At 41.8% G+C, this 14,979-nt stretch overlaps 1 protein-coding gene across 1 annotated transcript in view; it reads left to right on the plus strand.

The window, feature by feature from the left end:
• Dnah14 (dynein axonemal heavy chain 14) overlaps nt 1-14,979 on the plus strand; it is a 199,959-nt gene that overhangs the window by 54,387 nt on the left and 130,593 nt on the right. The window contains exons 22-28 of the mRNA XM_051185777.1: nt 22-193; nt 1,976-2,080; nt 2,165-2,283; nt 3,170-3,244; nt 4,384-4,471; nt 10,089-10,342; nt 14,435-14,666. Of these exons, the coding sequence (XP_051041734.1) occupies nt 22-193; nt 1,976-2,080; nt 2,165-2,283; nt 3,170-3,244; nt 4,384-4,471; nt 10,089-10,342; nt 14,435-14,666 (1,045 nt within the window). The remainder of the gene's footprint in view (nt 1-21; nt 194-1,975; nt 2,081-2,164; nt 2,284-3,169; nt 3,245-4,383; nt 4,472-10,088; nt 10,343-14,434; nt 14,667-14,979) is intronic.

The raw sequence follows: 14,979 nt of genomic DNA on the forward strand, positions 1-14,979 counted from the left end.
CATGTAATTTTATTTTTAAAGACAGCTGCCAGCGGAAACCAAACTTTTCTCCCAGGTGCTTGTCATGTGGAGAGAAATAATGTCGAGAGTGCTGAACAAACTAAATGCTTTGCACATAACTATCACTACAGGAGTCATAGACGTTCTGAAAATCTGCAACGGACATCTTGAGCACATAAAGAAAAGTCTGGAGGTAAACTATGGCAGACCCAAAGTGCCACAGTACCATGGTGCATGGCAGGACCTGCCACCAGGACAGACTTTCCTCTCTGTGTCCCTGCCAGCAGCTTTTCCAATTATCACTGCCATTTTCATTTTAATGAAAGTGCTATCAAAAGACAAAGAAAAAAGATGGGTGGACTAGTCAAATGAGCCTCGAGCCAAGGACTGAGCTTTTCCGTGAAGCTTTATTTCCTTTAAGCTGTGAATAGCAGTAGCCCTCCCCCAAGCTTCCTGTATTTGAAGCACCAGAGCTGGCCCAGAGAGTCCTTACTTAACACTTAATGAAGGCTAACAACTTTATTAGTCCTACCTTTATTAAGGTGGTGAGTGCAACAGAAGGAGGGGGGGGGGGCAGAATGCCTCGACATATGTGAGCTGGTCAACAAAGCAGCCAGAAATTACAAAACAGAGCTGGGAGCTAGAGATGTCCCCGAGGAAGCACATTGTACTCATTCTGAAAAGCCAATGTCCACCCGTAAGACACTTACGTGGACATTGTCAACTGTGGGTACAATCCCTGGTCCATGGTTTTACTTCCCCTGGTTTTCATTATTTTTAGTCAGCTGGGACTTGAAGACATTAAATCGGAAGTCCCAGAAATGACTGATGAGTCTCTATGAACTGGTCTAAGTAGTGATGAAACCTCCATCCTGTTCAGGACATAAATCACCCCTTTGTCTAGTGGACCCACCTCCTGCATACTGAACAACTCACTACCCCCTCACTTATTAGATCTACCACCATAGTTTTGCAATGCTGTCGCCAAGATTCCAAGCTTCCAGAAGGGTCTCTCCTACCCATAAGAGTGGCTGGCTTCTGTTGTACTGGGGTCTTGGTAAGTGTTGTGGTCCCAGCTAAAGGACGAGTGGTTATGTATGAAACTGCCAGGAAGCATCATGAGTAAAGAAGAGGAGTGACAAGCTGATCCTTAAGAGGTGTTGATCAGAGTGGATGGGGGTGTGCGGACACAAAGGGAAATACAAGGTTGCTAAGCGATGGGACAAAAGTGAAAGGACAGAAATAAGAACAGGACTTTGGAAATGCCCCGTAGTATAAAGACTGACGTGCTGCCAAAAGGTTAGGAAGGGGCGATGGCGGCATGCAAGGATACTGAGAGGCGAGTAGAAAGAAACCTGAGTCAATAAACCATCTATTCAAGGATTCAGAGAAGGTGGGCAGCAGCAGAGAGATAGCAGAGGGTGAAGAGGATGCTCTGTGTTTTTGTAATGAGAGAAAGTTCATTGGCAGCAGAGGCCTTCTACAAGAGAAAGACTGAAGACGTGGGAGGAATGAGGGAAATGACTTCTCAGGCCAGACCTACCCTGTAACAAAAGATAAGACGGGAAAGATGAGCTATAGTATGGGTTGAGAAACATGGGGAGCTGGGTGTAGTAGAGTTTGAGATCATTTGTAGAATGGCGTGTCCTCTGTGGGGATGACTTCTCATGCCTGGAATGAACAGGGCAGAAAGCTGCAAGCGTGGCTTTGCCTGTGCTCAGCACATGGTGATGGCTGTGGTGGCTATGCCGTGTGTCGGGGCAGAGCTCTGCCCTGGGTGCTCCTTTGTTGTTATCTCGCTTCTGTTTTCATTCTCCTTTATTTTAGTTTTGCCTTACCAAGAAGTACTTCAGCTTTCATGGAGCATGAGTTATCATTTGGCTGGAACTAGTGTGCATACCACACCAGGTGAAGGTGTGATCCCTAGGGTGGTTGGGCACACGTCCTCAGCAGCATTTCTTTTGGCTTTGGACAGGATTATCTTGAAATTAAAAGGACAATTTTCCCAAGATTCTACTTTCTCAGCAACGCTGAACTTCTTGATATTCTAGCTGACAGCAGAAACCCTGAATCCGTGCAGGTAACAGCATTATTCTCTTGAAGTATCATTTCCTCACTCCATGGGGGTTTACTATGTAACTGACAAGTGTGTTCTGGTTTGCAGCCTCATCTTGTGAAATGTTTTGAAAATGTGAAGCAAGTGTTGCTATGGAAACAGGAAGTTGGCCCTCCATCTGTGAAGATGCTCATCTCCGCTGAAGGAGAAGGCCTTGTGCTGCCCAAGTATGAGGAATGCTCTGCGACCCCACTCTTAGACTCTTAGAGTCATTGTTTCTTCTGAGATAGGCTCTCCCCCACCTCACCACAGCAGGCTGTCTGCTCACTTTTGCTTTAACATAAAGTTTGAACAAATAATGTGCACAATCCTGGGCACTAATTCACATGAGCTTTTGTCTCACATGAATCTGACTTTTCAGGTGGCCCCGGAATTTGCTTTCTGGGGTTTGTGAGCATTGTTCTGACCTTGGTTTCACCATGGTGGGTTCCCAGGAAGTGCTGCAAGCCAAGGCCTTCTGCCTCACTAATACCCTTTGCCAGCCTCAGAGGGTCCTCTCGCCTCCAACATTTGGTTCCTGAGACAAACTTTATTGAGAAACTATGCCATACCCAACATTTTCTACCCAACAAAGCCCAATTTGGGTATCTTAAAACTCCAAAAATATCTTTAACTTTGTGTGTGTGTGTGTTCATTTGTGTTTTGCCTGCATGTATAACTGTGTGAGGGTGCTGGGTACCCTGGAACTGGAATTACAGATAGTTGTGAGATGCCATGTGTGTGCTGGGAATTGAACCTAGGTCTTCTGGAAAAACAGCTTGTGCTCTTAACTGCTGAGCCATCTCTCCAGCTGCCCTCCAAAATATCTTATCATACAATTTATTTCTCATACATTCTATGTTATGTGGAATCTAATTATATTCCTACTTTTGATATCAGAATCCCTAAGGAAATGTATTTTACTACATGGTTTTCCAAGGAACTATCAATAAAGGCTGGAAGATACAGTGTGTAATTTGAGTGTCAAGAACTTAATTTACAAGTTTTTCAAAGAAAGGAAGTGTTAATATCCATAATATTGTGGTGATTTTCATAATATGTTTTTAAATACAGGAAAATTCGAGTAAGAACTGCTGTAGAACAGTGGATGGTAAATGTGGAAAAGAGCATGTTCGATGTGCTAAAAAAGTAAGTATGGTGTTCAAATCCTAAATTATACACAGTGTGTATGTTGTGTATGTATCGTGTGTGTACTGTATGTGTGCTGTGCATGTGTGTGTGTGCTGGTGGCTGTTGTGTGTGTATTCTGTATATGTAGGGGTGTGTGTGTTGTGTGTGTGTATAAAACTTGCATAGCTACCAGTATAAGTGAAATACTGAGAAAAGCAGCACACAGAGTGAATTTTAATAGAGCATGATGTATGGGTGATGAAAAAACTCATTTTTGACACCGTGTGTGTGTGTGTGTGTGTGTGTGTGTGTGTGTGTGTGTGTGTGGTGTGGTGTGTTCCTGGGCATCAAACATCAGTCAGAACATGACTCAAGCCAGCTCCAGCCTGCTTTCAAAAGACATCAGGTTCACTATGAATTTCTGCTACACTTTTACTCCCTCAAACCGTTGAGTGGGTTTAGACCTGGAGGTGAGTGAGAGCAGTGCTGGAGACCAAACATGGAACCCTGTACACACTGCACCAGCATTGCTGCGGGACAGCCTTTGCCCGGTGTTTTCAATATTCTCTTTTGTATATTAATCTGTTATTGCCATCTACATTCAGGGAAGGAAGTATACCAGAGTTTAAACTTCTAAAACTAATTTGACTAGAACAGTTATGTTTTCAATTTTTTATTAGAAACCTTTCTCATGCAAAATATTTTAATCATATTCTTTCCCCTCCCAGCTCTTCCCAGCTCACTCCCACCGAGCTGCATGTTCTTCCTCTCTCTTTATGGAAACACTACTTTAAGTTTTCATATTTACTAATCTTTGGAGAATGTGCTGTCTTTCTCTTGCCTCTGTTTCTATCCTGGGTAATAATGATAGGGTACAAACTTGAAAGATGTGATGCCCCCAGTAAATATTATTTTTGAACACAGCCTTTCTAACTTTTTACCCTTGATAGCATTGTAATTCAAAGCTAATATAATTCTTCTCTTAAACCAATATATATTTCCATCGACCCAGACACTGACAGGTAAAGGGAACTCTAAAGACCATATTACTCATGGGTACATGTTCAGATTAAAGCAGCAGGATTAATGCTTCATCATTAAGTGGCATCTTCAGTGAGCACCCATGGATAACATACATGCATCTTTTTGGTTTATAGATTTTTGATCCAAGGTATTGAAGACTGGAGCTCCAAGACTTTTTCCGAATGGGTGCAGTCACATCCAGGACAAGTGGTCCTCACTGTGGTGAGTCTATGCCACCTTGAATCGTGAAGAGAGGGATTAGTGTGTGGATGTAGTGCTAAGACAGTAAAAAATATAAAAATGAGTTGTTATGAAGGTTACTAATACTCCCAGGTTAGTTTGAAATGTATTTAAAAATGAGGTAAATGTATTTGTAGATACATAAATGACATCATAAACAGCAAAATCATCACAGAAAGTTGGTGGCCGACAAATTTATTCTATAAGGAATGAACAGGTATTCACTCTAGAATCCCTCCACCTCCTTAGAGTTTAAAAATATTCAGTTTATAATATGAAATAAGAGTAACTCATAAATTACTTTCTTAAAGGTGTCACTAATTGCACCATACACATTTTTATCATTACTGTTAAAAAGTTAATCTAAACTTGGCTTAAAAACTGTTAAATTTGTTATCTTATTGCCCTGTGGGTGAGAACAGTGCAGGGCTCCTTGCTGAGGTCAAGTTGTTGACAGGTATGTGTGGAGGCTGTAGGAGGAGGGGCTCCAGTTCCTGGGCCCCATCAGCTCCTAGAGAGCTCACCAGCCAGCTTCAGTTTTTGGCCTCTTCCTCCATCTTCAAAGCTGGTTGCATTGCGTCTTGACTCATCTCCAGCCACCCTTCTGTGGCCACGCCTCCTGCTCAGAAACTGAACAGGTGTCTAGTTACAGGGATGCATGTGACAAAGATAACCAGGACTATTCTCCTCATCTCAAGGTTCTTAGTCTCATCTGCCATGTCTCTTGACATCAACACAGGTTCTGGGGGTTAGGACATGAACAACTTGGTAGGAAGAGTATTCTGCATATTTGTTGGTGTTAATAGTATGGCTTTTCTTGACGTTGAAATTAAGAGAAAGGGTATGGTGATGGCTCAGCAGTTAGGAGCACTGGCTGCCCTTTCAGAGGATCGGGCTCGGTTTCCAGCAGCCACGTGTCAGCTCACAACCCTTCTATAAATGCAGTTCCAGGGGATCCGGTAACCTCTCCCAACCCCCATGACTCCTGCATCCATGTGGTGCACATATGCATATGCAGGCACATATATACACACAGAGACACAATTTTTAAAAGAGGAAAATTTTAAAAAGTGGATACTAAGAAAATCAAAATGTTCAGTTGGTCTAATAAATGTTTCAGCAGAATGTATGAAATAAGATAAGACAGAGTAGCCCTGAGGGGGATAACATTTAAGGAATCCATGAAAGATGCGCCCATGGGGAGGGAGTACAGCAGGAGAGGAGGGTGGGGCAGCGCAGGACGCAGGGGAGAAAAGAAGGTAGTCCTAATTCGTAAGGCCTTTAGAGATCTGTGTCCTGGTTTGTAGGTGGTCCCAGCTGTACCTGCTAGGTGCCCCCTAGAGGAAGCTGGTCACTAGGCATCAGGGGTAGGAGGTAGACCTTAAAGTTTTATAGCCCTGGTGAACACCTTGTTGTGCCTATCTGTATGAGAGCAAGCAGCCTCTTGTTCTTGGTGCCCGAGCCAAGAGCTGCTACCCCTCCTGGACTGTGCCATCGAACCAGGAAACAAGATAAATCTTTCCTTATTAAGTTTCTTGTCAGGTATTTTGCCATGACAATGTGTGAGTGTGTGTTTGGTTTTTTAACAAAATCTCAATCCTTTGGTTTTACCATAAAGACTCGGGAGCCAGATGCTAGGAGCGAAAGCCTGCTAGCTCAGAAAGGCAGAGACCGCACCCAGCTGCCCTTCCCCCTCCACCATCATACTAGAAGCTTCCTCTCTCTGACCATCTGTCCTCCCTCACTTCATGGCCCTTCCCTCCACTTCCCTGTGTGTCTTTTCTCTATCCTCCTGACTCCCTTTTACTCTCTATGGGTTTTTCTTTTTCTGTTTCCTTCCTTTTCTTTTTCTTTCTTTCTTTCTTTTTCTTTTTTTTTTTTAAGATTTATTTATTATATATACAGTGTTCTGTCTGCAGGTATCCCTGCAGGCCAGAAGAGGGCACCAGATCTCATTACAGATGGTTGTGAGCCACCATGTGGCAACTGTTTGCTTGCTCTGCCCCTTGACCTTTGGTTGACTTTATTGAATCCTGTTTGCAATATTCAAGCAGAAAGCTCTTGAATGAAAGGTGTGTGCTAGGGCTGAGCCACACCACACCTAGAAATAGGTTTTTGCAGTAAACAACACAATCTCAGATTCACAGTGTGATCAAATATCCTGCAACAACAATGACCAGTGTCACTAATACAATCTAAACTTGTAGACCTTGGAGACTGGTTTATCTGGAGAGGGGAAAGCAGACAGTCTTTGCCATAGTAACCATTAAGTATCGCAGAAAGCATACTTGACTTACAGTTCTCTTATTTTCTTTTTTAACTTGGCCTGACCCACCATAATTTTCAAGTCTTCATTAAGGTCACCTGGGACTGTAAAAACAGACATTTTGCTCTCTACTTGCCCAAGTAAATGCCAGGTCTTAAGCTAAAAGTCTGGTGTAAGCTGTTTGTGTGACTACATCCAGGAGGATCTATACATTTATGTAGTTTGACAGAGTCAAATAGTCCAGTTTTCCTAAGAGCTCTTCCCCAGATCCATGGAGGGTGGATCATTCCTAACCACAAGGAGCACGCTGCACTCTAGAGCGGGTTCCATCTTCTGTCACTGCGTGTGTCACCATTCTAGAGGTGGTAGGACCTGGGAGAATGAAGCCGATAAATGAGGCAGACTGAAGTCTCATGCAATAACCAACTTTATTTAGAGCCCCAGATAATTTATACTCAAAGGGTTAGGAAAGGCCACATGAGTAAAGTTCACAGGAGTTCAAGCTGTATACAACTGCCAAGGACAAGCCATACGTGACAAAAACATGTTTTCCCACCGAGAAAATAGAGTAGTTTAAACATTTAATTGAATAACAACATCACTCAATAATGAGTAATGGGAAGTAAATTCACCCCTGTCCGCTACACCTAGGAGGAGCACACAGAAACATTTTTTTTCTTATTTTACATATCGATCCCAGTTCCCTCCCTGTCCCTCCTTCTTTGTCTCCCTCCCTGCCATGCCCCCCGACCACCCTCCCATCCCATCCCCCGCCCCTCACTCCACATGTAGGGTGATGCCTTCCAGGAGGGGTCAACAGAATCTGTCAAGTCATTTGGAGCAGGGACTAGGACTTCTCTCCTATCTCTATGTTAAGAGGTTATCCATCCATGGGGAATGTGCTCCCAAAGTTCTTTTGTGCACCAAGGATACATCTTGGTTCCACTGTCAGAGGTCCCTTAGACTGCTCAGGCCTTCTAGCTGAGACCCATGTTCAGGGGTTCTGAGTCAGTCCCATGCTGGATTCCCAGCTATCAGTCTGGGGGCCCATTAGCTCTTCCTTGTTCAGGTCAGCTGTCCCTGTGGGTTTCTGCAGCCTGGTCTTATCCTCCCTCTCTGCATCTGGATTCCAGTTCATCTCAGTGTTTAACTGTGGGTGTCTGGTTGTGTTTCCATCAGCTACTAGATGAGGGCTCTATGATGGTGGATAAGTTAGTCACCAACCTCTATCAGGGAAGGGCATTTATGGCAGCCTTTCCACTGTTGCTCATATTGTTAGTTGGGGTCATGCTTGTAGGTCTCTGGACATTTCTCTAGAGTCAGTTTTCTCTTCAAACCTATAATGGCTCCCTCTTTTATGTTCTCTCTCTCTCTCTCTCTCTCTCTCTCTCTCTCTCTCTCTCTCTCTCTCCCTGTCTCTCTCATCTATTCCTCCCCTGTCTCAATCTTCCTAGTCCCACATGCTTTCCTCTCCTCCCCTTCTCTTTCTCCTAGCTCCCTCTCCACTCGCTGCCCCCAACTCCCAATATGCTCAGGAGGTCTTGTTCCTTTCCCCTTCACACAGAAACATCCTTAGAACAGTCCCATGTTTGGAAGAAACTGAGGTCACATGACTCTTGTCTGTTTTCTTGGAGTGTTCTCACAAGCACCCAGAATTCTCCTCACATGACTCTGACATTGGGGGTATAAGTAGAAACATTTTAAACATGATCCACTGTGTCCCCTCACCATGGATGTTCTCCATGGAGGCTGTAATTCATGAACTATCATCTCAAGGCATGTACGATGAAAACTGTGACTGTATAGTTGTTTCTCCTGCCTACTTCCCCAAGCCCCCGTCCCAAACCTAGTGGCCAGCTCTAAAAACATACAAGTAACAGTACAGATAGAGCAGACTGTATTTATATTTAGGAACATGTGTGGAATATGTATGTATGTACATACATATATGTATGTAACAACAACTAATGAAAAAGGAGAACATGAATTGAAAATAGAGCAAGGAAGGGTATAAGGGTATAGAGGGAGGGAAGGGGGAGGGAAATGATGTAATGATATTATAAACTCACAAAATTAAAGAAATACTTTTTTAACATTGGTTTCTGTTGCATGCAAAAAGGAATGCCAATTAATACACTAGGTTTCTACCATCTACCCTCTTAACTGTTCTCTGGAAATATATCACCACAATATGTATATACTCTATGGGAACATTTATGTAACTATATAGCTCTATTTAAGCACTTTAAATTCAGCATAGCTCAAAGTGAATTCATGATGCCCCCTTATCCAAACATAACCCTCTTCCAAAAGACAGTGTAGACGAGGGGTTGAAGTCCCAGCCAACCTGATTTTCCAGACTCAGGAGCTTACCTGATGGTTTGCCTTCCTTTAACCTCCATAGTCTCTTCACACAGCTCTTTTATGCCTGGGGAGAATGGATGTGACAGTGACTCAGATAAGAGAAGTCATATAATTTTTCAAACTACAGATACATAAACTCCGTGCTAGGAGCATTACTTTAGAGTTTAGCTAATCTAATCTTGGGGTTTTCCACCACTGTTAATGTGTGCAGGTTATTATTGAATGATCATGTTTTAAGAATGCAAGATTTGTTTTCTGGAACATGGACAACAGGCTGTATATACCACTGAAGAAAGTGACACTCTTTCCTGCAGCCACCCTTAACTGACAGGAGTCCCTCAGGGAGGGAGGGGCCTTTTGAGCCCTTCCCCGATCCACAACAAAATGTCTATGATCCCAGTCTCTTGGGGGTCTTAAGCAGTGATGCAGTGAGTTCAGTGGTACAAGGGCCATGTCATGGTCAGAAGACTTCTTTGTTGCAGCGCACCTCCCCATCTTCTGATTCTGGCTTATCTGGTACTCCTCCTTCCTTAATGGTCCCTACACCTTGGAGGGGATGACATAGATGACCTGTTCAGGGCTGAACATCCCACCGTTTCCCCATAGTCAAATCCGGTGGGACACACAGGCACACAAACTTAGATGTAGGATAGGACTTTGAAGGACAAAGAAGGGCTTCAACAGGAAAGGAATGGGAAGAGAGGAATGGAAGATGAAGTGTATATAATTCACTATGTACATATATGAAGCCATCACAAATAACAAAATTTTAAAACATACGATTTAGAAAATGTAAGGAAGTCAAAAGCATCAATCAAAATTCGGCCTTCAGCTTTCAAGCCTATGTGTGCTGTCTTGTTACACACAGATCACCCCTATAGATCTGTAGCATTTAATTCATGGAAACATTTTAATTAAAAACAAGATTGTATGCTTCTATCAACATATGTTTCCCTCCCTCTTTTTCAGAGTCAGATCATGTTTTATAATGATTGTATGAAAAGTTTTATGAGTTCTAATTCGAGAGAAAAGCTAGAAGCAGTCCATGCCAGTGTGCTGGGTCGTATAGAAGACTTGGCCATGCTGGTCACACTGAACACTAACAACTTGCGCACCAAAGTCATGCTAGCAGCGATGCTGACCATCTCTGTTCACTGCAGAGACATCGTGACAGACCTGCTAGCTAAAAACATCTCCAGTGCAGAGGACTTTGAGTGGACAAGGTAAGTGGCTGAAAAAATTTAAAAAAAAAAATGACAACTACATACAACAACTTCTCACTATGGACCATTAGCTTCTCCGATTCTAACTTTGTTCATCTCGTTTTGCACTTGAAGGATGGGTTGCTCCTCTAACTAAGCACTGTGGTCCTACGCGTGCTTCCTTGGTCCTCTGTCCCCTCCCTCACTTGTTTCTCTTCCGAGCTAATGATGCTATGATGCTCTTTGGTTTGGTGTATGTGTTTTGTCTGTTGCCACTAAGCCTAGGAATGAGTTTCGTCGGTGGTGCTGGGTGATATCCCCAGTACCTCTTTTCCCTCTATGCTACCAGTGTGGAACACACAAGGTAAAAAACATAAGAATGTATCTAGTCAATTTCCCAACTCAGCAAGTTTTCCTCCTGCTTGGAGTCAGTGAAGGCAGAGAGAGAGAGACGCTACTTCTGCTGAGGCAAGTCCGAGCACAGGTCTCATACATTAAGTGAGAAGACTTTCTGTACCTACAGTTATGTGCCCTCTCATCTAAGATTTTGCAAGGTGGTAGCATACAAATAGTTTTAAATTGCTTTTATCTTAATTTTACTTTGAAAATTGACTCGGTTAACTTCTTCATAATCTTCTCTGTTGTTCAGAAGGGACTGAGAGGTGTGAATGACAGACAAACAACTACATCACAGTATTAATTATAGTATAGTGAGAGAAGGGCATTCAGCGGGGGAACTGAGTGGCTGTGCAAGGCTCCTAGTGATTCTGGGTTTACTACCGGCTTCTACTTGTATCCAAAAGCAACACAGCCCTGAACTGTGAAAGATGTGTAAAGATTACTAGATCATTATAAATTTGTACCTCATGATTTCTACTAATACAGTCATGAGTAAGTGATATTTTCCCACTGATTTTAATACTTGGATTTGTTTGCTTGCTTTATTGTTTTTGTACAAAATATTTTAATCCTACTCTTTCCCTTCCCCAGATCTTCCCACTTCCTTAACCGCCTAACTTTATGTTCTGTATCTCTCTCTTTCTCAAAAAAAGCAAAAATCAAAACAGAGAAACCAAAAAAAAAAAAAAAAAAAAAAAAAACACAAAAAAATACGGATTTTGTTTTGTGATGGCCAATTACTCATGTGCCCTGGAATGTGATCAATATACCCATGTCACTCCAGTAAAAAAAAAAAAAAAAAAAAAAAAACTGTTTTTTTTTTTTTTCTTTCTTAGAGGTATCAATCACAAATAGTTTTTTGCTTAGGGGTGGGACTTTGTATCCACTTCCTCTTCTCGGTGCTTGGAGTTTGTCTGGATTTTGACCAGTGAAGGTCTGTGCATGCTATCACAGTCTCTGTGAGTTTATGTGTATATAAACCCTGCTGTGTCTGGATCACAGATTCCTGGGAGTCTCCCACTGCTTCTATATATACATTGTCCAGTTGTGGGTCTCTGTCTACCTCTTATACCCAGATCCCAAGCCTTGAAGTGAGAGGTCTGATAAAGATGTCAAATGTAGGACTGAGTGCTCCAAAGTCTCTTGCTCTCTCTATATGCATTATCCAGTTGTGGATCTCTGCATCATTACCATTGACTCAGAGAAGAAACTCCTCTGATGAGGACAAGTATCTCTGTAGTAAGATGTAAGACCCTTTGGAGAATATACTCAAGTGTGGTGTAGCTGAATTTTGTAGTAGATGAATTTTCAGCTTTTTGAGGAAACTCCACACTGACTTCTGTAGTGGCCACACAGGTTTGCACTCCCACCAGCAGTAAGTAAGTGTCCCCCTCCCCCAGCCTCACCAGCATCTGCTGTCCTTTGTTTTATTAATCTTGTCCATTCTGACAGGGGTAAGATGGAATCTCATAGTAGTTTTAATTTGTATTTCCTTGGTGGCTAGGGATTTTGAACATTTTAAAAAGCATTTCTCAGCCATTTGTGTATCATCTTTTGAGAACTTGCTGTTTAGTTCTGTACCCCATTTTTAAATGAGTTATTTTTTTTCTTATGTTCAGTTTTGTATTAGTTCTTTGCCTATTCTAGATACTAACTCTTGTTCAGATGTATAACTGGTAAAGATCTTTTCCCATTCCGTAGGCTGACACTTTGCTCAAATAATAGTGTCCCTGGCTATATAGAAGTCCTTTAGCTTCATGAGGTCTTTTTTAGTAAACCTTGGCTTTAATGCCTGTACTCTCAACATTCCTGTTCAGAAAGGCCCTTCCCATGCTGGTGAGTTCAAGTGAATGCCTCACTGTCAATTCAGGATATCTGGCATTGATCCATTTGGAATTGAGTTTTGTGCAGGGCGATAGAGATAGATCTATTTTAATTCTACATTCAGCCAACCAGTTTGACCAGCACCATTTGTTTAAAATGGTTTCTTTTCTCCAGTATGTAATTTTATCTTGTCAAGTGTGCATAGGTGTGTAGACTTACTCTGTGCCTTTCATTCTATTCCATTGGTCAGTGTGTCTATTTTTATGCCGATATCATCCTGCTTTTATTACTATAGCTCCAAAGTACAACTTGAAATCAGAGATGACAGAAGTTTTTCAGGATTGCTTTAGGTATCCTGGGATTTTGAATTCTCAGATGAAGCTGAAGGTTGATTTGTTGTTGCTTGTTTGTTTATTTGCTTCCTTTCTGTTTCTGTGGAGGTTTATGTTGAAATTTTTAGGTTGGTTACAGTGAATCTATGGATATCTTTTTATGATTTTGTGCATAGAAGGCCCTAAAGATGTCAACAGGAAACATCTACAGCTGCTACAACACTTTCAGCAGCACAGTAGTATGAAATTAACACACAAAATCAGGGTAATAGTAGCTTCAAAAAAAGCCTTTGGAAATGTTCCTTCTGTTCCTATTTTGCAGAATAATTTGAGGAGTACTTGAGGACTCCTTTGGTTTTTACCATATTAGTCCTGCTGATCCATGAACATGGGAGATATTTCTAACTTCTGACATCTTCTTTTAATTGCTTTTTTCAATGTCTTAAAGTTTTTCTTATCCTAGTCTCTCACTTGCTTGGTTAGAGTTATCCCAAGATATTTTTGAGGCTATTGTGAAAGGTGCTGTTTCCCCGATTTCTTTCTCAGTCTGCCATTTATGTCTAGGAAGACTACTGGGTTTTGTGTGTTCACTTTCTACCCTGCCACTTTGCGGAGAGTGTTTACCAGCTGTAGGTATTTCCTGGTGGAGTCTCTGCGGTCTTTTATGTATACAATCATATCATCTACAAATAAGGTTTATTTTTTCCTTCTTCCTTTCCTAATTGTATCCCTTTGATCTCCTTCAGTTGTCTTATTGTTCTAGCTAAGACTTCAAGCACTGTATTGAGTAGGTGTGGAGAGAATGGACAACCTTGCCTTCTTCCTGACATTAGTGGAAATGCTTTGAGTTTTCCTCCCTTTAAGAAGATGGTGGCTGTGGGCTTCTTATAAACTGACCTTATGTTAAGGATATCCTTTGTATTCCTAGTGTCTCTAAGACTTTTATCATGAAAGAGTGTGAGGTTTTTGACAAAAAAAAAAAAATCTTCTACATCTAATGAAATGATCATGTGGTTTTTGTATTTTTATCTGTTTTTTTTTTTGGTTGGTTGGTTGGTTGGTTTTGTTTTGTTCTGGGTTTTTTTTTTTTTTTTTTTTTTTTTTTTGGTTTTTCAAGACAGGGTTTTTCCGTGTAGCCCTGGCTGTTCTGGAGCTCAGAGATTTACCCCACCCCACCCCTGCCTCTAGCATGCCAGCATCAAAGTGTTCTCCACTGCCCTACCGCTGAGCTTCTTTTTATCTGTTTATTTGGCGGACTCCGTTCATTGATTTAGGCATGTTGCACTGTCCCTATGCCTCTAGAATGAAGCAAATTTGATCACGGCTGGAAAACGTTTTGATGTATTCAACTTGGTTTGCACACATTTTATTGAGGATTTTTGCATCTATGTTTGTAGGCAGAGTTTTTCTGGGTCCTGGCAGCTGCTCCAACTGAGAAATAATATTAATTATTGCTTCTTAACACAAGGGGTTATGGATCTGTTAAAATTATTTTAAAATGATTATGTTTCTATATGAGAAAATATTTTTGCTCAAATAATATGGGTATTGCTTTCAGACATTTGCAATATAAATGGAACGAAAAGCAAAAGTTGTGCTACGTATCTCAAGGAAACAACAATTTTGTTTATGGCTATGAGTACCTGGGCTGCACACCAAGGCTGGTCATCACGCCCCTCACAGAACGATGCTGGCTGACTCTTACATCAGCTCTGTACTTCAACCTAGGAGGCTGCTCTGCTGGGCCGGCAGGCGTAGGAAAAACTGAGACTGTTAAAGACCTAGCAAGAGTAAGTAGCATCTCAGCTTTACACTATCCCCGCCATTAAAATGTTCATTGTATTTACCAACGATTTCATTATGTGGTACACTCCATCAATTAAGTTTTGAATGTCTAACATTCAAAGGGTCTTACTAAGCCAACCATCTTTGCCTTTAATGGGAATATTACTGCATGTGCTGCTGATTAACAGTGTGGGAGGTCTATTTTCCCCCTTGGTGTTGTTTTTGTTGTGTAAATCATGACCTAAAGCTCTGTGAATCAATCAGTTCTCCTACAGCAGCTAAGCACATGCAAAGCATACTCATTCTGTGGATCTCTAA

Source organism: Phodopus roborovskii, unplaced genomic scaffold (genome assembly GCF_943737965.1).
Source record: "Phodopus roborovskii unplaced genomic scaffold, PHOROB, whole genome shotgun sequence".
In the NCBI taxonomy this organism is placed as follows: domain Eukaryota; kingdom Metazoa; phylum Chordata; class Mammalia; order Rodentia; family Cricetidae; genus Phodopus; species Phodopus roborovskii.